The 25,082-nt window shown below is 41.5% G+C and overlaps 4 protein-coding genes across 9 annotated transcripts; 1 reads left to right on the top strand and 3 right to left on the bottom strand.

Annotated features, from left to right (window-relative positions):
* Nucleotides 1-1,934: 1,934 nt before the first annotated feature.
* On the top strand, nucleotides 1,935-7,756 carry tmed4 (transmembrane p24 trafficking protein 4). Its single transcript, XM_020617213.1, has 5 exons — nucleotides 1,935-2,154; nucleotides 4,679-4,779; nucleotides 4,865-4,990; nucleotides 6,475-6,621; nucleotides 6,731-7,756. The coding sequence occupies exons 1-5, from the start codon at nucleotides 2,019-2,021 to the stop codon at nucleotides 6,878-6,880; spliced, it is 660 nt and encodes a 219-aa protein (XP_020472869.1). The 5' UTR covers nucleotides 1,935-2,018; the 3' UTR covers nucleotides 6,881-7,756.
* Nucleotides 7,757-7,777: 21 nt separating this feature from the next.
* Nucleotides 7,778-14,535, bottom strand: plpbp (pyridoxal phosphate binding protein). The gene is made up of 8 exons (XM_020617211.1): nucleotides 14,357-14,535; nucleotides 13,567-13,674; nucleotides 13,402-13,437; nucleotides 13,247-13,322; nucleotides 13,034-13,174; nucleotides 12,811-12,953; nucleotides 10,638-10,736; nucleotides 7,778-9,608 (listed from the first exon to the last, which is right to left on the bottom strand). The coding sequence occupies exons 1-8, from the start codon at nucleotides 14,444-14,446 to the stop codon at nucleotides 9,405-9,407; spliced, it is 897 nt and encodes a 298-aa protein (XP_020472867.1). The 5' UTR covers nucleotides 14,447-14,535; the 3' UTR covers nucleotides 7,778-9,404.
* A 593-nt stretch (nucleotides 14,536-15,128) lies between these two features.
* Nucleotides 15,129-19,312, bottom strand: snrpg (small nuclear ribonucleoprotein polypeptide G). The gene is made up of 4 exons (XM_020617212.1): nucleotides 19,158-19,312; nucleotides 18,954-18,976; nucleotides 15,805-15,929; nucleotides 15,129-15,326 (listed from the first exon to the last, which is right to left on the bottom strand). The coding sequence occupies exons 1-4, from the start codon at nucleotides 19,187-19,189 to the stop codon at nucleotides 15,276-15,278; spliced, it is 231 nt and encodes a 76-aa protein (XP_020472868.1). The 5' UTR covers nucleotides 19,190-19,312; the 3' UTR covers nucleotides 15,129-15,275.
* A 1,264-nt stretch (nucleotides 19,313-20,576) lies between these two features.
* LOC109969961 (zinc finger protein 227) lies at nucleotides 20,577-24,820 on the bottom strand. Of its 6 annotated transcripts, none has more exons than XM_020617208.1 (3): nucleotides 24,465-24,820; nucleotides 23,833-24,029; nucleotides 20,577-23,740 (listed from the first exon to the last, which is right to left on the bottom strand). In XM_020617208.1, the coding sequence occupies exons 2-3, from the start codon at nucleotides 23,995-23,997 to the stop codon at nucleotides 22,418-22,420; spliced, it is 1,488 nt and encodes a 495-aa protein (XP_020472864.1). In that variant the 5' UTR covers nucleotides 23,998-24,029; nucleotides 24,465-24,820; the 3' UTR covers nucleotides 20,577-22,417. The 6 variants fall into 6 exon arrangements, with proteins under 6 accessions (XP_020472864.1, XP_020472865.1, XP_020472866.1 ...); XM_020617209.1 differs by having other exon boundaries at nucleotides 23,833-24,026; XM_020617210.1 differs by lacking the exon at nucleotides 24,465-24,820 and adding an exon at nucleotides 24,358-24,453 and having other exon boundaries at nucleotides 23,833-24,026.
* Nucleotides 24,821-25,082: the final 262 nt, after the last annotated feature.

Here is a 25,082-nt window from a genome sequence, read left to right as displayed (position 1 = left end):
GCTCAGGAAATGGGGAACATAACTTCACCCTGAGTTAAGACTTCCAGACAGGACCTCCTCCTTTACTAAACTACATCTTAAATTAAATCAGTCACTGAGGATAATGATTGGCGGAAGAAGTACACAAATTGTTTAACTGTTTAAGTAAACGTATCAGTACTATAGTGTACATTATGTATATGTAGTCAGCTACAAGTAAAAGCCCTGCATTCAAAATGTGATAGGTAAAAGTACAACAGTTTTACCATCAATGTACCAAAAGTAAAAGTACCCATTATGCAGAATGGCATAGTTCACATTAATATCCTAACATCATTACCTGGAGACAACCCACGCAGGCACAGGGGAGAACATGCAAAGTCTGCACAGATAGGCCCTGGGTCTGCCCAGTCTTGAATCTAGAACCTTCTTGCTGTGAGGAGACAATCCTAACCACTGCATCACTGTACTGCCTATGTCATGCTATTAGAATATAATTATTGATGCATTATTTTGTTCATCAGATTTTAAGCTGGTAACGGTGGAACTAACATTAACTACCTTATAAAGCCTGCTTGTAATATGAAATTGAAGTATTTGCAAACTGCTTTACTACCAGTGATCAGTTAATTTGTATGTTTATAATGTATTTTGTTTTGGTAATTTGATTCTGAAAAGTAACTAAAGTTGCCAAATAAATGTAGCCCAGTGTTGTAAAAAGTACAATATTTGCCTCCAAAATGCAATGAAATTGAAGTACAAAATAGCACAAAATGAAAATACTCAAGTATAGATAACTCAAAACTGTACTTAAGTACATTTCCTCACTAATTGATTTACTTCCTTTCCACATCAGAAGATAATGACCAACCCTGGCTTGAAATTTGTCACAGCCTAATAATTTAGGATGGCCTTAAGTAATTATTATAGGAATATATGTAGAAAATGTCTTTTTCTGTTTGATATACAGTAACTGACTTCAAGAACAATTTATCCTCCTTTAAAGCAACCACAGGTTGAATAACATGTTTGTTTTAAACTAAATCTCTGTCCTCTGACAAAAGAATCCAAGTCCCCTTACAAGTCTTTGAGCTACTGTATATCTCAGTCTGCATCAAAAGATTTATTAGTTTTGTCAAGTAGCATAATCATTATTTGATTTTTGAAAGAAAAGAAACAAATTCTGAGCAGATTGACACGGCGAAGTGTGACTGAAAGTGCTGCAAGAAGTGAACATATGGACATTTAGTTAGCTTTTTCTTTAACCAGATCTCTAAAGTCAAGAATGATCATTGATGAGCACTGAAGACAAAACAGATATACAGATGGAGAGGAAAGGAAAACTTAGCATACAATGACCAACAGACTGCTAAGTCTTCAGAGCAGCTTCAATGCTCCTCTGTTGAAGCGAGGAACCATTCTTCCAAAACAGTCCCTTATTGAGTTCACCACACTTTGTTGTCCTCATTAAGCTATTCACTAACTTGAGATGCAACCATTAGTCAGTTCATTGATAGAAAATTATCCAGCAACTATTTAGAAGCAAAAATCAACACATCCTGGTTCCACCTTCTTTAATGACTGATAACTGATGCATTTCTTTTTCATAGATAATAAATTGAATATCTTTGGATTTGTTGGTTGTACAAATCAAGCCATTGGAATCAGGTTAATCAAGAGAATAACTGGCATATTAATCAGTGACCTCTACAGTTTTTATTTCCACTAATGTTTTTAGAATATTCTTTTAATAAAATCAATGTAAATAATAGGTTAAAATTGTGACCTTATCTTAAAACCATGTCCCTGTCTTTTTTATGCAAATTAAATGTGCGATATAAAAGAAATTTGCATGTCTTTTTAATGTGAAGGGTGTTCTGCGCGCGAGTGACAGCTGCCTGAGAAGCATAACTCAGGGCGAAACTAATCCCAAGGCCTTAGGAAATCCCCTTCCTTCTTCCGCAGTGGGGAATGACGTCAGCACGCTGCAGCATCAGGACTTCCTGTGCTGATGTGCGCAAAGTGAAACAGGCTACAGGATGCTCTCTTCCACTGCCGCTGGACTTTTTTTAGTATTAGCTTGGATTTACCCAAGTTACGCACTCTACTTTCACATAGGAGAGACGGAGAAGAAATGCTTTATTGAGGAAATTCCAGACGAGACCATGGTTATTGGTAAGCTGTTGTGGGGTGGTTGGTTAGCCTGACGTGATATTAGTCAGCTAGCAGTGCGCGCTAACAGCTGGCACCAACAAAGACACTGCAGTGAGTGACAGCAGTAACGACAGGAATGCTTTGAAGAAACATCTAGTACACACTGTTCAGCCTGGTTACAAGCCTCAACGTGGCAACAGTTTTCAGAGGCTTTTTTAGCAGCTGTTTAGCATCTTTACACTGCCTGTATTCTCAACACACTTCATTTAATAACGTTATGTCACAAGCCACACAATTAGACTTATGACATCGTGCTATAGGAGCCAGTGATTTAAAAAATGGCTCAATGGAAAGCTTTAACTGACCTTTCCTTCACGACATCTGTTCAGTGTTGGTGCCTTAGGTTTCAGAAAATTAGGTGCAACACTCATAGTAGTTTTTCCCACCTTCAATTTAAACTGCTTTGATATTTGCACACGGAATTTGACAATTTACTGCGATGAAGAACAGTGTCTAATATAAGATGACAGTTTTCATCACTCTTAACAAACATCGCAAATCCGGTTTGCCAGTGGCTTGCACAATACTGTTAAAGACGAATTCTTTGGAGCTTTTTGTGGACTGGTGTAAGAGCAACATCCTTGTACTGAATGTCGAAAAATAAACAAAGAAATGGCAATGGACTTCAGGAAAAAACGGCCCATGCGTACACGGATCTCCATTGACGGAACTGCCGTGCAGACTGTAGAGAGCACTAAGTTCCTGGGGGTTCATGTGGCTGACAACCTGTCCTGGTCCCTGCACACCTTCTCTGTGGTGAAAAAGGCTCACCAGCGTCTACATTTCCTGCAGCGGTTGAATAGGGCTTACTTCAGTCCATCCATCCTCACCACCTGCTACAGGGGCACCACAAAGAGTGTGTTGACCCACAGCATCTCTCTCTGGTATGAGAGCTCTGTAGACAGAAAGGCCCTGAGGAGAGTGGTGAGAACAGCTGAGGAGATTATTGGGGTCACACTGCCACCTATTGATCAGCTGGCTCAAGATGCCTACAGGCTAAAGCGACCAGTGTCCTGAGAGACTCCCCTCACCCCTGTCACAGACTGTTCTCCCTCTTGCCATCAGGCAGGAGATAGAGGAACCTGCTTAGCAGCACTGTCAGGTGCAGTAAAAGCTTCTACCTGGCTGCTGAACAAAATAACACACCGCTGACTGTGCCTGCACCTTTCTCATTTATAACCAGACAGATGTTATTTCATGTGCGATATTTTCTATTTATATATTGGGCAGTACAACATAAAGATCCAATAACTCTCCCCTCTTGTCTTACCTGTATAATGGCAGGTGATTGTATTTATTTACTCAGTTGTTTATTTATTTTCCCACTGTGGGATCAATAACGTACCTACTCTACTCTATTGCACCCCACCAAGGTCACTCTCTGCTCAGACACAGCAGCTTTTTCCCTGCCACAGTAAGACTGATGGCAAATATGAAAATGTGAGAATATATGTACAATAACCCCTCACTACCTCACCAAGTGTAATGACATATCCAACTCCACCATGTGAATTACTAAGTGTGATGTTTGAAGTTCACTGAGGAAAATACTATTACTCTATTTTGTGTGTTGCGGTTTTAATGCTTTGTCGCCTTTATATAACTTTCTTATTTTAAGACTAAGTGTTCTTTCTGGCTTTTGAATCCTTACCTGTCTCCAAAGGTGAGCTGCACAAGAATTCCTATATGCCTAGACTGTCTGTTTATGCATAAATGGCAAATAAAAATCTTGAATCTTGAATATTTTTACCTGGGTTTTTCAATGGAGCCGTGCTCGTAATTTTGTTCTGCATTACATCTTTGATATTTGTGCTGAATGACAATGAAAGGAATCTTGATTCTTGAATATATTTATATTTACCTATTTGTGCTGTACCACCATTGTCAGCATGTAAATACCAGTGATAAACAGCCAGTTTCACTTCCATTCTGTTGTGTGGTGGTGCTGGCTTTGCAAAGGATGGTGTGCCACAAACTGTTCTGTTTTTTATGTAAAACAACATAAATCCCACAAAAAAATAAAGGCTAGTGTTTTCCTGTGCAGCAGACCTTGAAGGCTGACAGTAGTGATATTTACCAGTTGAAAGAAAAATCTTAAATTTGCTGATATTTCTCTCTTAATGTAAACACATAACATTTTTAAAATTATCACATGAATGAGTTTTTAAAAGTGTTGCTATAATGAATATTTTTATATTAACATATTAACATGAGCGGTGTCACTTGTAGCAATGACCAGTAAGAGAAATGTCACTGATGCTGCAGCTCCCCTCAGTTCTACTGAGCATTGTTGTGCCTTTCAGCTTTATGGCTCACAACTAAACTGCATTTAATATTCTCATATGGCACTGTGTTGTCGAGCACCGCCAGCATTTCTACTGATTGTACTCTGGTTCTAATTTGAATTCTTTTTCTGTTACCGGTAGTGATGATTACTGGATGAGCTGATGGCATGTGTCTCTGTGTCGCGTTGTGTGGCTGACAGGAAAGTACAGGACTCAGCTGTGGGACAAACAGTCCGGTTCCTTCCTACCGTCCACCCCCGGCCTTGGGATGCACGTGGAGATCAAGGATCCAGATGCAAAAGTAAGGACGGAGGAGGTGGGACTATAAGACACACTCCCATACATATGAATAGAGGCTAAAGCTTTTTCTCTTATGACTTTTCCAGATCATCCTTTCCCGTCAGTATGGGTCAGACGGACGGTTTACCTTCACCTCCCATACTCCTGGAGAACATCAGATCTGTCTGCACTCCAACTCCACCAAGATGGCTCTATTCGCAGGAGGAAAACTGGTATGGACGTAGTTGCTGCTTTGGTTCCGAACTGCCTGACTAGTTACTCTTCTTCAAAACCTTTCAGTCAGATGTTTATTACTAATGACTTTACTTTTATCTTCAGTCTCTTCACACTGGGATTTTGAGAAATAAGTGCTGCATGTTTCTTTGTACTATTTTGTAGAACTGGATCACCTGTCATGCTTTAGTACATGGGGTTCATTTTCACGAAAGGTACCAATGAAACTGACCTGGTCAGGTTAATTTTCAGACTTAGTGTCAGTTTAGGCACTAAAATCCACCTGACAGACTGAAGTACAGAGTTTTCTGCCATTTTTTTTTTGGGCTGCAGTGAAGACTGAAAAAAAGAATTGAGATCATGTTTCAGTTTTCTGCACAGTATTGCAGAGAACTTGAGCTTTAACTGCACTGCAAAGAAAATAAAGCCTTTAACAGTTCTAACCCACAGCTGTAAGTTTACAGGAAGCAGCACCTATACTGTTTGTTCTCTCTTTACTTGTCCTACACACCCACACTGGTGTTTCCAGTTGTTCTGGCTCATTAGCTCCTTGGTGAGGTTGAAGGAGAGCTGAACAATCCTAGGAACTGTATGAACACACCAGTAATGATAATGGTGTAATGTGTCCTGTCCTACCAGGATACAGAGGGAGATGTCAGTCAGGAACAGTCACGCCCACACATCCTCTGATCAGGCAGGACACATGGCGACACCTCTGTGGGTTGACTGTGGATATACAGGGCCTTTAAATGCTGCTTAAATAAAATGAAATGACTCAGCCAGAAATTCATCTTCTTAAACACACAAAACTGACAGCTAGCCAATCCAAATGCATCTAGACAGTATTTCCTAGGTGGAGACTATAATATCACTGCTTTTGACACAGCAGCAAAATCCACCCAATAGAGTTCAGTTTCTAGAAAATGCAGTTGATCTTATTTTATGATGCACATTCCATGTCTGGGGTCCTACTTGGCACTTCAAAAATATAATTGTACATTAGTTTGAGCACTTATTTAAGCGAAATGCAAATGTGAAACACAAGCCGGTTGCTACAGTGGGTTTTTTAGTTGATCAGACAGATGCACAGCCACTGTTTTGTTCACAGGCACTCGGGTACCTTTGCCCCAGAGTACTGAAGTCAGAAACATGGTTAAAAGGGCATTAATGGGTTCTGAAGCCAGTATTTGGTTATCTGCTGCTCTGCATCCTGAGAACAACACTGTTTTGTCTACATTATTTGTTTTCTTTATTGTGAATCTCTGTGATCTGATCTTAAACCAGATGTAAATCAATCTCATCATTTTAACTCCAGGTTTGCTTAATGAAACTCCTTGATACCATTTGACAGGTTTTTCACAAGCCCAGCTTCTCTGGGCCTTTTTTTAAAATGAAACTCCCTTTTCAAACAGTTATCGTTTCTTTTAATTGCCACAAAATACAATCGTATACATTTCAAACTGTCCATTTCTCAATGCTGCAGAGAGTGCATCTGGATATTCAGGTTGGAGAACATACCAACAACTACCCTGAAATCGCAGCTAAAGACAAACTCACTGAGCTGCAACTGCGAGTCCGACAGCTTCTGGACCAAGTCGAGCAGATCCAGAAGGAACAAAACTACCAGAGGGTCAGTAAAAAAAAAACAAAAAAACAATACATGTACACAGGTGACAGGTTTGTCAGGTATAGTTGCTGTAGGCTGCTCTGGTGACCCCATTCTGTGTTGTCCTGTGCAGTTCCGTGAGGAGCGTTTTCGCATGACGAGCGAGAGCACCAACCAGCGTGTTCTCTGGTGGTCCATTGCTCAGACTCTCATCCTCATCATCACCGGCATCTGGCAGATGAAGCACCTCAAAAGCTTCTTTGAGGCTAAGAAACTGGTGTAACATCCGCCTGAGCAACCGGACATCTGGAAACAACACAAATATGAGCAGCAAGTCTGAGAAACGCCCACCCACAGGATGAGATAGGTGGTCTTAATATCAGCCATAAACAGTATGGGCAGATTCCCTGAAGTTATCAACCCTGGGAAAGTTTTTTTTTTTTTTTTAATTTGTTGTGTTTTCTGGACCACGCTAGACAACAAAGGCCAAGAAGCAGTGACACCATTAATGATCTGAGATTGTTTTTAATGGTGATGCATTTACAGCTAAAAACCAGAGAGTTTATTCAAACCTGATTTGATGTAGGCCATTGTGATTGTGTCACTGTTCGTGTTGCACATGGTCTTATTTCCAGTTTTTTGTATCTTCTAAGCTTTCAGCTGTTCACCATGTGCTCACACTTGTACAAATATTACACTGGCCTTGACTCCTTATGTGTCCACATTCTTACACTTAAGCAAAATGGTTTATAACATCATGTAAGCAGTGAGGAAGGCACTTGTTAACATCACACTGAGTCATGAGTTAGTGTATTTGCGAGCACTTAATAGTACAATATAACAGTATAATTATAAAACAAATCCTTAGTATATTATAAAATATTTATTAACTGTTGATACCTGTGAATAAGTTAACAGATGAGTTTAAAATTGTTCAAGCCTCATGAAGACATTTCACAAATCACATTGCAACTCAAAAACCACTTACAGGATTTTTCCTGCAGCTTTCAGGTATGTTGTGGCCTTCCTCAGATACTTTGGTGGTTGTGATGAAGGGCGAAGAAATATTTAATACACTATACGTACTGCATTAGTGAGTACAATAAATCCAACAATTATAAGCACCTCATTCATTTTTTTGATTACAAATGTGTAATATCTCTCTGGGAAAGTTTTAAAAATGCTTTACAGGAGATAAAAACACACAGATAAACACATATCTGGTTAAAACTAGATTACTGTGCCAGTAACAGTTAAGTGCTGAGAAATGTGAAACCAGGGGGTCAAACTGAAATGTCACCATCCACCTCCTGCAGACTGCATTTGGTTTCTAGCCAGAGTTCATTCTGACAGCTCGGCCCCTAGATAGTTTGTGATACTCATCTGTTTATAACAGAAATATACTTTGTGTTGTAAATATCAAGTGCTGTTTACTGACTGTCCGGCTCATGTTCTAACACCTTCTCTGTGGATTTAAGTCTTTAACAAGGTTTTTTTCTTTCATCAGAACTTATTTATTGAGCCTGTCTTTATTGCTGAGCTTTAGGAACGGTTATGAGCTATTTCCAGACAGCATTTTAATACTTTGGCAAATTCCATTGATTCAGATTCATAATGGAGGTTATCATCGTTAGAAAGGGATATAGTGAGTCATTTTTAACTAGGGTAGTTTTTCCCAGGCAAACTTTAGATTTGAGTGAAATTCTTGACATGCACTGAGCTGGGGAACTACGTTTGTTTCCAAGTTGTTCACTCAGACTATTCCAGTTTTTACTGTGGTCCAGTCCTTGTGCTTAATAAAGAAACTCTGGCCAAACTACTGTCTGCCTCCTATTTGTCCCAACTAGAAGAAACACACAGCAGATGGCAGATTCTTTTCAGGAACATTTATTGCTTGGCTTTGGCTTCACTCAGTCAGACTCCAAACCAAACAACGCTGATATGCCTTGTGAAGATAATGAGCGTGTCTAACTACGAGTTCATTGAATCGGACTACGGACGCACTTCTGATGGGAGACAGAAAAACACACTAACCTTGAGACGTCTTTGCCGAAACCACGGCGACACCATCACAGCTGGAGCGTAAAAGTCTACGTTAAAACACACGTTGAAACGTGTTCCCCGCTTTGCATAGGTTAACTCTCATTTCAACAGTGTGGCACGCCACAACACGGGCACAACACAGTTACACAAAAACACAACACCCTCTTCACTTTTACTCTTCGATTTGTTAATATCAAGAATAGAGATCTGACATGTTTTGCACACCGTACGAAACGATATCAATCACACAATAAGGATGTGTCATTATAAAGAGATAAATGATTAAATTGAGTCTGTTTCACCTGTTACAACAAAAACACTGTGTGGAAGTTCCTGATCTCTGGGACACTGTCACATGTTGGAAAGGTAGAAAACATCACATCAGCACAACAAAGCCAAACAAACTGTCGCCATCTCATAACCCCAGTGAAATCATGTTCTATTAGTCTTTACATTTGCAGTAGCTGTACATTAGTCGTGTACCCGGTGATCTTGTAGGAGAGATTTCCATGAAGAAGTCAGAGCACTATATGTTAATAACACTACTTTTGAAAAGGTTGAACTAGCTCAGCACCGAATGCCACTTTTGAATGCTTAAGAGAGCGAGGGAGGAGGGCACATGGAAGTAATGCGGATTAGGCCGCTACACCTTGCGATCCTAACTCCACTCGGCCTCGGTGGGACTGACTCGCTGCTTAGTGCGTTCTGCATGTGAAAGTTGCTCTCGTTTTAAAGGTATTTCACAGAAGTAAAAGCTCCTCTGCTTAGTGTCCGGACACGGTGAGGTGCTGCATCTTCTTGGCGGCCTCTTCCGACACTGTCTTGGACGTCTTCTCCGGACTGGGGAAAGGACTGTGAGCTGGACTCGGGGCTGGACTCGGGTTTGGAGTATTTGGTGCACTGTTGGGATACTCCCTGTTGCCGAATATGACGCTGCCCACTCGCACGTTGGTCGAGCCCACCTCGATCTTCGACAGATGGGAAAATGCACATGCAAGAACAAAACAAACAAACAAAAACAGTTAGCAGGTTCATGTGTACTGTACAATTGAGAGTACTAGCTAGCTATGTACTAGCTTACATGGATTCATCACATAAAGTTAATGCTGTAGTTCCCTTTGTAATGGAGGCAGAGTAGACATGTAAAAAGCAACTGATTGCCTAATTATAAAATTTAACCAATTTAAATACCACTGAATTTACAGTCTAGTAGCAGCTAATGTAGCCAGAGCCTCAAGCAGAGATGAGGAGCAGCTCCAGATGTCACTTCTCTCTCATGGCCAAACTCCACTTGGAACATGTTAAGACTTCAGCTGACTCTGGAGCCACAAAAGGGTTTCCATCATGTAATGCAGCATCTCCAACAGCTACACAGACTCTGTTGTATATCATCAGTGGAGCTTCCACTTTAAGAATATTTTAAAAGTTCACAAATTCATAAAAAAAGTGTCCACTATCAAAAACATTATTTAGAAGGGGCTCAAATTCTAATATAAAAATTCTAAATCAATACTGGTTAAGTCAGTTCTATTCAGTTTTATGTGTATAGCGCCAATTCCCAACAACAATCATCCCTTACAGTTTACAAACCACTATTTAGTTGCTTTTAAAACTGTGCTTATTGCGGCTGATATTTGCTTGAATATTTGAGTATAGTAGGGAGGGGACAATATATACAAATTCAATATACCGCGATACAAAAACATCACAATGTCTCATTTTGTCTAGTGATATATATCTTGTGGTCTCAATACACCAGCGACTTAATATGTTTTATAAATAACAGCCTAACAGAATGCAAGTCAATATATCTGGTTGTTCTTTACATAATCAAACCAGTGCTACAGAAGGGAGGAAAAAAGAGGAATAAAGTACAAGTATTCTGTAGCCTTTTCACTGTATTGTGATTGAGTCGAATTGTAGTGAGAAAAAGTCATATCGTCCCATCCCTAGTATGTAGAAAGCATTTATAAATGCTGATGAAGTGTGATACTCACCGCGTGTTCAAAATCTGTGGACATCCCCATGCTGAGCTCGACCTCCTCCAGAGGTAGCTTCAGACTGTCGCACACCTCCTGCCTTCTGTTCAGCAGCATCTACAGGAGGGACACACTAAGATTAGAGCCAAACTAATACCGAGGTCGATACTGATACAGATTGCTGGGAGTAAAAAAAAAAAGAAAAAGAGACAATATCTGCTGATTGTTTTAAAGATGAACAATCTGATGTCACCAGAGTGTGGTCCAAAACTCCAGTAGAGAGGTGTAAGAAACCCACTGATGGTTACAGGAAGTGACTAATTTCAGCTATTTTGTCCAAAGGGTGTGCTACCAAATATTAAGTTGAGGGTGTCAATAATTCTGTCCAGTCCATTTTTGGAGTTCTGTGTGGATCAGATTTGGCTTTTTTTCCCCTCTGTTTTTATGTGTTGTTCCAATTCAAACAAAAGAAATAAACATGAGAACACCAAAGACGTGATTTTCTGGGAGAAGTGGTGTGTTATCTGACAGAAATGCAGGACGCCAATATCTTTGACCATGACTGTATCTGACCCGTGATCTTTGTGCCTGCATCCCTCAAGTCAACCACTCAGTCTTTCAGACCCGCTGCTGTGTAGTCCAGCTCCTCCCCATCATCACATCACCTTTGTGATGTACAGGGACCCCAAGTGCTCCTGTCCTACCTCCTGCCTTCACATGACCTACAATGAAGATGTTTCATAACAATGAGTCTAACCACCAAAAAAATCTGTCACTTAACTCAGTAAATTCCATTATTCACTTCCAGTTGATCTCTTACTTCAGATTTTTCAGAGCTGAACATTTATACTTTCATTTATTTTTAGTAGAGATATGCAAATGATACAAACGTTTCATTGCGTTTTGAAGTTTGAGTCAAATAGAAAACACCACATGACTGATGATGTCCACAGTTTCAAATGTACTCCAGGAAGAGCTTCTTCCTTTCACAGCTTCTTCTAAACTATGTGATCGGCACATTAGTGGGATCAGAGGAGAATAACCACGGCAATGTACACTAAAAGGTTATAATCATAAGGATGAGGAGATTTCCATCCCAACTACAGACACTGCAAGATGGCTTCTTGTAGCTTAATTGTACAATAACATCTAAACTTAATTGTGAACAAAAAGTATTAAGTAGTAAAAAGAGTCGGTCCAGACATTAGCCCCGCCCACCACTGAGCAAAGGTTCTAAGAAGCCTTTTTGGGAGGCCAGCTGTCATATCAGTCAACCAGCCATGGAGCAACTCTCATCTGATAAAAGTCTGAAATCATGGCTGCCAGAGTTAAGAGGTCACATTCTTTTGCACAGAGAGAGAGGGAGAAAGAAAGAGCAACAACCAGGGTTAACATCAGTTTGGCTTTTTGACATGGAGAGTGTTAAAAGCAGCCAAATGACTCAGATTTGATTGAGATGTGATGTTCCTCCTTCTGGATGCATTAGCATCTAAAGCTAACACGTTTGTTTTTGTAACATTAGTGACCTAGCATGGCCATGGTTTTACTTGTGTGCTGAATTATTATGATTTTAATTTGGGAGTAATTTGAACTTTGTGTCACATTGTTTTGTTTAACATTAGCAATAACCACGGTGTTCCACTGGACTGACACATTTACTCAATCCGCTAATGCTAGCTTCAGACAGGAGGCTGCAGTTTGTCACAGCCAGGCTTCTGTAGTTTACATTGTTGAAAGGAAACAGCTTGTGATGGTTCAAAGAGTAGTTTGGAGGTGCTTATGGTGCCAGTTTGTTTTGAGTCTGACCCTCTAGGCTGAAAAGAAAAAGGTCAGAGAAGCTTTAACTGTAGAACAGCGGTTATAGCTTGGCATGTTCAAAGTAAGAATATATAGGTTTTGGAGCCACAATAAATCACTGTGGTTTATGCTAAAATACTTACTAATATATTGATCTATCGTATAGATTACCAGAGTATTATCAGTGTACACACACACACACACAAAAAACCATCACAGAGTTCAGAGACTTAGAAAGTCAATGACAAGGTGCACTGAGGCTGTTCTGGTGGCACGTGGTGGCCCAGCACCTCACTGAGACTGTTGGGTTTAACACCCATCTGCAGTTAATCAACATAATTCAAACCACATTTGCCTCAAAACCACATTGTTTTTTTACAAGAGCCTCTGATACCTGAAAGTCCGGGTTGGGGCCCAGGGTGAGGTCGTAGCCGTAACGCCCGATGGTCATGAGTCCTGAGAAGTGCAGAGCGGAGCACTGGAACACAATGTGTTTCACTGTGTTCACCGTCTCCTCTGGTGGCAGGCCATGTTTACCTACAAAAAATACGTGACACACAGCCACTGATTTGCTGACTTAATGAGAGGCAAAAAAAAAGAAAAGAGTCAACACTAACTCTGTTCTCCACTGGTGTTGATCTGCACCATGACCTTTAACCTCTGTGTGCTGGCTCCTCTTATACGCTGCCATGAGATGTTGACCTTGTCGGCCATTTTCACCGAGTCGACCGTCTCCACGAGGAACAGGTTTGGCACACCTGGGAACACAGAGACTCAGTGCACTGTTTGTCTAACATGCAGCCTCATTAGGAGAGCAGACCGTCACTTACTCAACAGTTTGTTGACATTGTTTTTCTGTAGATGGCCAATAAAATGCCACTTGATTTCTGGACATGATTCTAAAATCTGTGAGATGAGAAAAAGAAATACTTAAAAAATCTGTCATAATGCACACAACAATCTGTCACAAAAAATTGGAACCCACCAGAGGATCTGAAGCTTTGTCGACAAGTTCATTAACCTGTTGGGAGGAAAAAGGCCAGATCAGTCTCTACACTGTTTCTCACCTTTACTCCTCTCAGAGTTTTATGTAGATGCAGTGACATGGAGTATGGAGCGATGCAGGCCAAGAGCGATTCCACATACTCACATAGTTTTCTCCAAAGTTACGCTGCCCGTGTCTGTAGGCTTCCACGACCATCTCTGGGGGTTTTGTCTTGCTGACAGCAACGAGGCGGGGTGGCACAGCTGGTAGTGTCTGAGGAAGAACAAAAGCTCATTTTTCATCTGTATCAGTACAGGAGCTCAGTGTGGAAACCAGCTGAGGTCTTTGGCTCTAACAGAACAGAGAGCCAGTCCTGTCCAGGCCCTGCAAAACAACGATGAAACAGATTGCGTGTGGCTCGTTCTGATGCTGTTCCACGTCATGAAGTCGCCTCTACTAATGACTAGTAGTAACAAGCCACAGAGGAACATCGAAACAATATTGGAAAGATGATGTGCCCTGCTGCATGCTTTGACCTACATATGAACCGTGACGCTAGTTCCTTTAGGGGCAACTTCACGGAGGTGACATCTCCACAGAGCTGTAGAGTGAGGGGCGTGATGGAGAGCGTGATCGTGTAAATGAAATGTTTACAACCTGCCAGTCAATAAATCATGCCACGGGTAGTTTTCAGGTGCCATTTCTATGGATCACCGTGCATGAAGATACAGTAACATTACGTATTACCACCCCGCTCCCGCGCATGTTATGTTGCTACTAGCAGCATGGTGTTTATCAAAGTGCTGCCACAAGCCCGACTGTCTCCCGTCCAAAGGTTGAGGTGTTTTGCAGCCTTACGTAACGAGTCACGCTGCCGCAGCACCACTTTTTAGGAGCCCGCGTGCGGAGCAACAGGAGCGCTGCCCCTCAGCGGAGCCTCCCGGGATGCAGTTACCTTGGGTCGCCGCGCCGCCGCCTGGCTCACCCGCTCCACCACTGACCGTAGCGCCTTCCCAACCTCGTCCGACATCGCTACTTTCCACATACCGTCAAACGGCTACGACATTGCGACGTAAGGAAACGTGTCCGTGATGACGACAGTCGGCTTTCAAAATAAAAGTCCACTTGAGTAAGCGCATCGAGAACGCGCCCCCTACTGATCCTGCTTCAGCATTACATCAGTGAAGAGGTCCACTGCTCTTCAACTAAATACACAACTGTTTTACCCATAACTCTTCTCATCACACAAAACATCCTGATATATTTAAATTTAAACCACAAATTTACCCCCAATGTTTTGTTTAAAATGGCAAAAAGGTCTGAAGGGGCAAATGAGCTATGTTGCAAAAGCAACATCTTTTTACTGTTTCCATGCAGTGACCTTTTCTTCTAATCATGTACAAGCATAAAACAGTCTAGATGTATCAAGAAAAATACAGCCACATGATAGCATTTTCAATTAACAATACATAGAAGTCCACCACATTATAATGAAGGCCTCTACGACATAACAGAGCAGTCTTGCAGCACTGTTCCTCAAAATGGTCTTGAGCTCTCAAGTTGAGATTCTTAGGTGAAGTGGAGTGTGATAATCAATTTTCTACATGCAAATATTTGACTAAATTCTCATTTAATTCAAAGTTAATATTGTCAGTAATCTTCTTGTTATAAAAACAAAGAAACATTTGTCAACACCTTCCCTGTAAAATGATGGTAGCACACAGTTACACAAAATACAAAGAAAAACAGATTTATTCACAAGGTTACACAGGTCAAGATATGTTCAAATTAAAAACTAAGGACAACATCTTAGACAAACAACTGCTTTGACACAATGTGACTCGTTTTCCCTTCTGCAGCCGCCGCTGCCTCTCTCATACTCTCTCTAAAGCCTCCAACATGATGATGCTGTTTCCTCTGATCACCTGCAAGACATGAGACCACAACATTAACTCGATAGTTACACAGAACTTCCTCAAGGTTTAAGTAAAACCAAAATGAAATTTCAGTTTAATGAGAAAAGAGCTCTCCAGTGGTGTCCTCAGTGCCTAGCCTAACCATTCACAGAAAGCTTATCAAACAGCAATTCTCAAGGTTTCATGTTACAACTGACTTAATGATCCGAGACTGTATTTGTCAAGCATCTCAGCCTAAGAAATAACTCCTAACTGGCAAAAAAATGAGAACATTTTTTTTGTATATTCATAGGCCCTACACTTCTACAAGCAGGACCAAAAATATGACATACTGAAAATTTTTGGCCAGTTCAGAGTGATTAGCTACTCTGATACCTGATAAATACAAACTTAGGTCACTTTTGACATCATTATCAGTTTAGCTATCTGTGCATATTGTCAGAGTTCAGCATCACTGGCACCAAGGTGAGGCCGGAGAAGTACTGACCACCATGCCGATGGTGTTCTGTTGTCCTCCTGGGCCCATCTCCAGACAGTCATCCACCACCAGGTTCATGAAGGGGTCAAACCCTCGCAGGATGCCCTGCACGTGCCGGCCTCCATTCAACTTCACTAAGGACAAAAGAAGCCACTGATCAGTCTTAGGCTCAAAAGTCCACCCTGTTTTCAAAGGATTTACTGTGTAATCTTGACATATGAGTGAATCATATATGAGGCAACTGGGACTGATCAGATAGTAAGTATACCTGAAATAACTGCATTCACTTTACATGAACTGCAAGCTAATACTTTTTCTATGAGGTAATACAGCTGGCAATAATATGCATGCATATTGGTCTATAACTTTACATGAACTGCAAGCTAATACTTTTTCTATGAGGTAATACAGCTGGCAATAATATGCATGCGTATTGGTCTATGGTTGTGTATAAATTAATAAGCTGTACACAACTGTTTTTGTAAACTTGTAGGTTAAGCTTAAGTTTCTGCTTTTCTCAATATGAATACGAATTTACAACAGTGACCTGTCAAAATATGTCACTGGGTCACAGGCATAATGTGTTGAGCAGATGATACATCCGTTCCACAAACTGCGCATGCATTCAAAATTGGTCTTTATTCCTGAAGCCCGATAAATGTGCTTTGACAGATATTAAATGATACTTTAGGTTAGATTTAATAAATATGGGCTAGATTTTAAAATAACCTTCTTTTTATTATGACCTCGGTTTGGATCCATGGTGGAAATTGGGAGCTATACAGTCAACTAGCTAGCACTTACAGTATTCCACCTGCTGCCGGCATAAGGTTACAGCAATGTTCCCTGTACCAGAACTCAAACATGCTAAATCCCCCGACGTCCACGGACAGTTTGAGTTCCAGCCACAAGATGTTTATCTGCTCTGTGCTGACACAGCGAGCCCGTGGTAAAGGTAAGTTATCTAGTTAGCTGTTATCAGGCTGCTGTCTATTCAGCTTTAGGGACCAAATGTCATCACAACCTTTGTCAACACTTAAGATCATGAACTTGGTTTATCCCACAGTATGTGTCAGTTAGTCCTGTTCGTCGTTAAGTTAGTGGAAAAACTCAGCTGCCACAAGGTCTGTGCTCATGTAAAACTGTGGTTTTACTGTATGTTATTAAAGCTACTAGGCACTGAACAGTTTTCATTAACTAACATAAATTGAATTTCTCTTTTCATCCTGATGGCAATGAATACATTAAATGCAGTGACAGCAGCAGGGCTGAAAAACAACTGACCAATAATTTTACTCGTCCCAAGCAAAACCACTGATTGGCCTGTCTGTCAACCTAACTTCCTACTTGCACACACTCTGCCTGTGCACTCACCCCTTTAAGGCATGTAGCCTTATAGGTAGTGTTGGTTTAGTTGCCAGAAGATGCAACCTGTGTGTGAATGAGAGCAAGAAGACTGCCACACAGAACAGACTCCTTTTACATGCAGCCAAACACCAGTCAGCTCTATGTGTAGATAGGACTGTAATGTGGTTAGTTGGGCATCAAAGGCCACATGCAGTGTTCGTGTTAATAAGACAGAATAAAGCCTCTGTTTTGAACATTATCTGGCCTCCCTCTTCACTTCCCCCCTGTTGGAAGGGCCCGGACTTCTAAGGCTAGTTACCGCTACGAGCCAAGGCTAAAGCTGTTTAACCATGAACCCGAGGTCCCCAACTAACACTGTATTCTGCAAGAAGTAAAACCAGAATTGACATCGCTGTGGCTTTTGAACGATACTGACAACTGAGGACAAAGGGGGCTGAAAAGTGACGCCATGGTGGTTGTATTTCTGCTGGACAGGTAATTTGAATATTCGAATACGAGCATAAAATTGAAAACTGATTACCCACCAAACAAATATCCAAATATTCGGGTCCAGCCCTATTATCGACATGAGTATATTTCACACAAAGGTGTTATTTTTAAAAGCCACTCTTAATGTAGATTATCTGCACTAAATCTTAGGTCTGTGTTGGTCTATGGGGCTTTGTGGTGAACGTAAAGAGGTAGGAGCCTTAATCTAATACGAACAAGGGACTTAAAGTAGATCTGATACTTTATAAAGCACTTGTTGAACTTTCACAATTTTTATAAGGGCAGCAACAATTAAGATAATCCTTTATTGTCACTGTAACACGTACAACGAAATTTTAGAGTGACCTCCAGTCGATGCAGCAATAAAAAAAATAACATATGAAATAAGACCATATAAAAAAACTTAACCGCGAGAAAAATGAAATAAACAACAGACCTCTCACACTTCCATCACACACACAGGCATATTATATTTGAGCAGCATTGAGTGTGGTAACTGCTGTTGGGTAAAAACTATTCTTGAATCTAGCGGCCCTTGATTTGATTTCTCTGAACCGTCTACCTGACGGCAACAGTTCAAAGAGTGAACGTCCAGGGTGTGAATGTTCTGGGCTTTTTTGAGGCAGCGGGAACTGTGTAGTTCTTCCAGAGTGAGGAAAGGGCAGCTGACAATCTCCTGGGGCGTATTAATGACCCTCTGGAGCGTCCTCTGAGCCACTGTGCTGCTGCTGCTATACCATACACATATACAGTATGTAAGGATGCTCTCAATGGAGCACCGATAGAAGGACACCAGCGGTCTCTGGGAGATGTTGTTCTTCCTGAGCACCCGTAGGAAGTACAGTCTCTGCTGAATAATCATCAACTACTGTGATAATCCATTATCTGACTTAGTCTTTTTCAAACAAAAATGCCAAACATGCACTAGTTGCATCTTTTTAAATGTGAGGGTTTGATGCTTTTCTTTGTCAGTTATCATTAGCTAAACCCCTGTGCGTTTGACTCTCAAAGCTCTAAATACATTTCCAGGCATTTTTCACTATTTTCTGACATTTTGCAGCCAAAATCATTATTTGAATAATAAAGAAAAATAAGTAGAAACCTGCCTGATAATGAAAGGTGCCACCATCTTATGTTTAATAGTAGGAGGCTGCTTCAGAACCAGTTAAAACAAAGCAGACCAAACTAACTTAGGTTGAACTACGCAGAAAATGAAACAAGTGTAGGTTCCTTCTCAACGTGCCGTTAACTGTCCATATTACTCTGAGTGAGCTTGAATATCACTTATTAGCTATACTCACATGAAAGCTTCTTGTCCATGAACCTGAAAAAGAAAAATAACATTGTCTTAAGTTAACGAGATATGATACATAATATTGTCTTAACTAGGTGATACATAGCTCTGTCAAGCAAGCTAGCTACTAGCTTGTTTCTTTTGCAAACAAAGCAATTGTTATAAAACATTAAAAAAAACAACTTTAATTTAAACAAACCCGACAACTTACTTTTTCAGCTCGGGTGGGTGCGCTTTGCTCATCTTGTCTTTGTTTTCTGTACGGCGATAGTTACTCGTATAATTGTCGTTTTGCAGAACCGCAGCGGGAAAGCGTGCACCGAAGGAGCAGAAGTGAACCAGCAAACTTCCGCCACGGACGTCGCGTTAACTCCACACAGCGCCGCCACGAGGACTGGAGAACATAGCTTGTTAGTTTTTTTTTCTTCTTGTTAGTATATGTTTCGGGTATTTTCTAAGCATAAAAACAAGGGTAACGAAATAAAGAAAAAAGCCATCATCATCATAGCTAATTTTCCATAATTAACTGAGCAGTTTTTATAAAATAGGAGATATTCCTCTATCAGATTTTGAAGACACTTCAAGCAGGCAGGGAGGTGACCAGTGCTCCCTGCACATTAGCACAAAACAAATTAGATTTAACCTCTGAACTCAAAATTTGCTTCACACAAAACTTGACTTTGTTGCACAGACAATATTTTTGCAACACAGAATGGGACAACATTTTGTTTCATTATTATTTATGATTTTTTAATGTACTTCTCACCACCCAAAAACAGCTGGCTTGTTTATAAAGAGGGAAATATCTTTCCATACAAGGTCTGATGTTGTAGTGCCACAACTAGTGCTCCACTAGTCAGTAATTACTATCATTCTGCTGTTTTTCAACTGCAGTCTGAAACATGTTAACATATGTCCTGTAAAGAGTAACCTATACAGATTGTATACTTTGGATTTTGCAGTTAAAGATATTTAATGTAAAGGGTTCTGGAGCTTACTGCCTACCTAGTTTACCTGCTAGAAAAACATGACTGCATTCACAGCATTGGTATAAAGTACAAACAGCACATCCCTTGAGAAGTGTGATGTTTTAATTACTTATAAAGACTCAAGAGCCATAAAGTAATTTACAAAAGACCTCAAAAAGTTGAGTCAAAGCCTATTCAATCATTTTCTACACTTTCACAGTAGCACTTTGAAAAGTAGCTTATAAAAATCACATTAATTCTTGTTCATTTACCAGAGCACATGTATCAGGCATCAGAGACTTAGCGAAGGGCTGCCATCAGTCAGTTTGCATAGTTTGGCAATGTCACCCAGCATAAAAATAGGCCATAATAAAAGAGTGTATAGGGTATAACTGTACATGATAAGGGACAGCTGTGGCTCGGTTGTCTCCCAAGTAGAAGGTTGGCGGTTTGATTTCCGTTCTCCCCAGTCTACATGTTGAAATGTCCTTGGATAAGACAACAAACCCCAAGTTGCTACCAATGGCCAGAGCCACACCCTGCAGGGACAGCGCTGCCATGGGTGTGTGAGTTGGTGCCACAGATGGCTGCCTTGGTTCTGGACCAGAGACAAATTCCTTGTATGTGTGTGTGTGTGTGTGTGTAACATACTTGGCCAATAAAAAGTGATTATTATTAAAATGTTGCTCATTCTATAGACTATGGCAATAACAACTACGAACTGTTGGAATCTAACCCTGTTCAGGATAAGTGGTACAGATAACGGATGGATGCTGCAATCTCCAAATGGCCATAAAAATGCTGAAAACATAATTACATTTCTCCTCCTGTGATTTTATTCCACTCCTGGTGATCCTTTCCAGTCTTTCCAGTTGACAAATGCACAAAACTTCCACCTATTGCTCTGAGCAGTGCTACAAAAACCCAAGTCCAACATTCAAGAGTGACAACCTAACACATGACACACCAGAGCCCCCACCAACCTGGGACTAATTGCTGCCAAAAGTGTAGGACAAATTAGTAAAATACAGCAGAAGACATACAGGACCTTACAAAGCTGAAGTGCCCCAGATGTCTAGTGCAAAAACAGTAGCACACAGCACATCTGACAGTGTTTTGGCTAGGACGTACCACGGCTATGCACATGATCTACCTGCACAAAAAGCCCCTGGCTGAAGGCGTGTTCACAGTATTGTGGAAAAATGGGTTTTGCACATGCCTTGTCATGGTATATGTGGTGAGCCTCACACGCCAAGGTGGACATTCAGGAGCGGGGGTGTGCTGAAACTTTGGCCTCAGCTGTGTTGACCTTTGTGTGCACAGAACAATGCCTGAATTGATGAGAATCTAATTAGCCTGCTTGTGTTTCTGAATTTCCCACATGACACAGAATCATATTGCCTTCATACCCAGACCAGATAAAGACAGCCAAAATATTTAGCTAGTGAAATGTCAGCATGCAAATGCCGCTACCAAGACTGTTTTAAAACAACACAGTTTAAGCTTCTAAACTGTAGTGACCTACTGCTAGCATTTTGGCTAAGGTGGCGCCGTTTTGTTCAGTGCTCCCAGGGGTATCTACTTGAGGTTCTGCGCCAACCATCATGGAACACAAAGCGCAAGACCCTTGTTTGTCCGCAGTAATGTGAACACCTCAGTCCCACTATAAGTTTAAGGGCTAAGATCATCTTTTTATCAAATGAGGTCCTGATGTATATGAAGAGGTCAGAGACATTAGAAGAAAAATTCCAAACTAATAAAGAAACATACTGATGATTTTGCATGTTGTTTTTAACTTTTCAGCCTGCTACAGGTTTCAGTGTATTTCTGTAAAGCATGAAAATCAACTGCAATCGCTAGTAATCCAGCAAAGTGAACACGCTGGCTTTGTTTAGTCAGCTGTGTTATGTTCATGTTGGAATAAAGCTGAAATTCATTATTCACATGGAAAATTCATTACTGATGCAATAGCATATACAGTATATGTACAGTACATGACTTTTTTAAAATCAATGCCCACATTTGCTTTGATTTCACCACAGCATGAACACAATGTTGTGCTCCAAGTCTCAAATCAGAGACATGAACACTGCAAAAAACCCATTTTCAAACATATTAATAATGCAGTGACATTAAAAACTAACGTTCAACGAGGATGGATCGCACACAAATTAATGTACAGATGGCCATCCAGATTAGAGAAAACATTTCAAAATCTAAAAAGAATTGTGGTAAGTTATAGGAAATAACTGGCAGTGAACTATGTGATTTATTGTAAAAGGGCAGAATAAAGCATTCAAAAATCCTGGTATGGTTGTTTAACAATCTTCTCTCATTAACCATAGATCTGTTGGTATGGACATTAAACCAACAGGGTAGGTACAAAAGTAAGCTGCTCTGAATGCTCAATTGATTAACTGGTTAATAAACAAGAATTTCACTCTGCACTCTCTGACCCTTCAAGGCAAAAAAAGGCAATAGCTGATAACATTCAAACTGTGGCTCAGGCTTTACTGCTCTCTGTGACACTGTCCTCCTCCACCCTGACTCGCAGGTGCTTCTGACAGTGTTCTAGGAAGGAGTCCAGAGCAGAGAAGCCCTGCTGGCAGGGCACACAGTGGTACAGCCTCTGCCTCTTTGAGCCCGGCCACTTGCAGGTGTCCATCTCGTTTGTGCACACACTGCACTGCCTCCTGTTTACAGAGGACTGGTGGAGCTCCACGTGCTCCCTCAGCTGGGACTGCAGAGCGAAAACCTCCACGCAAGATGGGCAGGGGAATTCTCTCTCCTCCTCCTCCTCCTCCTCCTCTTCTTTCACTTCAGGCACTATTATGCATTGCCCTGGATCACCGACCCTGGTTTCTAACTTAGCCACTTTCCTGGGCCTCCCTCGACCAGTCCGAACAGTCTTATTATCTGCTTGGCTGGTTTGGCCTTTATTTGGTCTGTCCTCTGAGAACTTTAAGTCTTTGGCAGCGCATCCTACAGAATGGCTTTCATTTTTGATTGTGGCGAAGCTTGAGGCTGTGTGCTGTCGGTAATGTGCCCTAAGTGACAAATGATGGAGGAAGACTTTGCCGCAGACCTGACAGGGATACGTGCCGCCTCTCCTGCGCTTGCTGATGACGAGCCGGGGTTCTCTCCTAACATTTTTCTCCCTGCTGTGCTTCTCCTTTCTGTGTACGTGGAGTTTAGAGATGTTCCTGAAAACCATGTCACAGGAGCGACAGCTAAGATTCTTCTTTTTGGATTTTGGCCTTTCATTTGGATCTTCATTGACCGTGACATTCACTCCATTTCTCACTTCTCCACCAGTACATTTTCCTTTGCTCTTTTGTCCCTGTGGAGCCCTCAGCTGCTTCTCTGTATGGTTGGTCTGTTTATGACGTTGCAGTCCAACTGGTGTGCGAAAGGTTCTAAAACAGAAATGGCACACATTCATAGCACTACTGCTGGGCCCAGGGGTGTCCGAAGAATCAGAGCGAGTCGAATCTCCTGCAGATGCTGTAGGAGAATCATCTGGAAGGCTACTGGCATCAACTACATCAGATGGAGACGGTGGTTCACTACAACCAGCCTGCTGATGGTGCAACAGAGCCTGTTTCTGGCTGAAGCCTCTGCCACACGGGGCACATGCATAAGGACTACTGTCCAGGAGGTGAGGCTGGCGGTGGAGCGCCTTGTCCTGCAGCTTGCCAGGATCTGAGGTGTGAGTCGTACATGCAGGACAAGGAGAACCAAGCAGAGACTCTCCATGACAAAGCTCACATAGAGAGGAATCGTGATCACACTCGTGTAGCTGCAGGGTTGACCTCAGGGAGAACTCCTGGCCACAAGAGGGACACCGGTGAGGCTTTGGTAATGTGTGCTTTAGGTCCTGGTGGTGTAACAAATCTGATGCATAAGGGAAGCCCTTACCACATTCTTGACAGACGTATGTGGGTAAGTGGGATGGTTGCTGCCCCTTCCTTGTGTGCTGTTTGGACTCAGCAATGAAGCTGGCGAGCCTGGACAGAGTGTCTGCTGCCATCCTTGAGCGGTCGAACGATTCCTGGGCCCTTGTGCTGCTCCAACTGACTCCATCCATTCTCCTCTTTCACCAAGCTTCCATCCTGCTTTAGTGGAGACACAAGTTTGAATCATTAGCTTGGAAGTTACACAAATCCAAGAGCCAAAAAGGCCAAGGCCCTCAGCAGAATGAACGTGTACTTAAGCTGACTGGCACCAAGCTGCTATTGCCTGACAGAGCGGTCAACAGCGTATAGTTAGATTTGACAGGGAAAGGGGAAGCGTGCCTCCTTGTTAGCTCTTTGCACTACCTTGATACCGTTATTGGTAGCCGGACCGCATTACACAGAAACTGCGCTAGTTACACAATGAGTGAACAGCTAGTAGTCATTCTAATGAGAAACAACAATGCTGCAATGCAATGAGGTTACTAACGTTAGAACACGTCAGGACGACTACAGACTGGCTTCGCCATCGTTAGCTCGTAGCTAGCTGCGCTAACATGCCACACAGGCACATTTCAGTTCGCCAAACCAGTTTACCTTGGTACTCAGAAAAATCTGCTGCGACTGGTATGTTGCCAAAAAGTCAAATCAAGGCGGTATGTCGCGTTTAACGTTTGGTTTTGTTGACGCAAACCTCCGGAGCATGGCTGCAAAAGTGAAACTGAAGTTCGACTGAACCCAAATGTCCGGAATTGTATACGCGTCCCCGGGAATTCCGTCACGGCGGAAGGCTGTGCTCGTCTGGTCGAAATCTGCAAATAAACACGTCCACGAGAAACCTGAACAGACTTTTTGGGGAACTCTGAGGAGTTAGGCTGCAGACTTCACCAGATTTCGTTCGGGATATTACCCATAATCCATAGCGAAATGGACGTGACGAACGTGACAAAACACGAAATAGATAATATTTACGCAAGGGCATTGTATCAGCCAAAGGAAAGCATGGCAAGATCTTCTGTCGATATTGTGATTAACTATCGTATATTTATGAGATTTTTTTTTCTCTTAATCGTGGGAAAAGATCTTGTAATTATGAGATAATGTGCAACACTGAAAATCATCAGGCTTTAAATAATTTTTACTATCAAAATAATTCAGTAGTTGCCAGTGCATCTAATAGTACATTGCAAAAACGATTTGTTAATAGCTAATTCG

Source organism: Monopterus albus, unplaced genomic scaffold, assembly GCF_001952655.1.
Source record: "Monopterus albus unplaced genomic scaffold, M_albus_1.0 scaffold187.1, whole genome shotgun sequence".
Lineage (NCBI taxonomy): Eukaryota > Metazoa > Chordata > Actinopteri > Synbranchiformes > Synbranchidae > Monopterus > Monopterus albus.
Note: the sequence above shows the minus strand (reverse complement) of the source record. Positions and strands in the feature narration are given on the sequence as shown.

Coding starts and splice junctions, on each gene's coding strand:
- snrpg (XM_020617212.1), bottom strand. CDS start 19,189: ATGAGCAAAGCGCACCCACCCGAGCTGAAAAA. Junction 18,977..19,157: donor CACCCACCCGAGCTGAAAAA/GTAAGTTGTCGG, acceptor TTTCTTTTTCAG/GTTCATGGACAAGAAGCTTT. Junction 15,327..15,804: donor AGAACACCATCGGCATGGTG/GTCAGTACTTCT, acceptor CATGTCTTGCAG/GTGATCAGAGGAAACAGCAT.
- tmed4 (XM_020617213.1), top strand. CDS start 2,019: ATGCTCTCTTCCACTGCCGCTGGACTTTTTTTAGTATTAGCTTGGATT. Junction 4,991..6,474: donor TATTCGCAGGAGGAAAACTG/GTATGGACGTAG, acceptor TCAATGCTGCAG/AGAGTGCATCTGGATATTCA. Junction 6,622..6,730: donor AGGAACAAAACTACCAGAGG/GTCAGTAAAAAA, acceptor TGTCCTGTGCAG/TTCCGTGAGGAGCGTTTTCG.
- LOC109969961 (XM_020617204.1), bottom strand. CDS start 24,001: ATGGATGGAGTCAGTTGGAGCAGCACAAGGGCCCAGGAATCGTTCGAC.
- plpbp (XM_020617211.1), bottom strand. CDS start 14,446: ATGTGGAAAGTAGCGATGTCGGACGAGGTTGGGAAGGCGCTACGGTCA. Junction 13,438..13,566: donor GTAACTTTGGAGAAAACTAT/GTGAGTATGTGG, acceptor TCCTCCCAACAG/GTTAATGAACTTGTCGACAA. Junction 13,323..13,401: donor ACAAAGCTTCAGATCCTCTG/GTGGGTTCCAAT, acceptor CTCATCTCACAG/ATTTTAGAATCATGTCCAGA.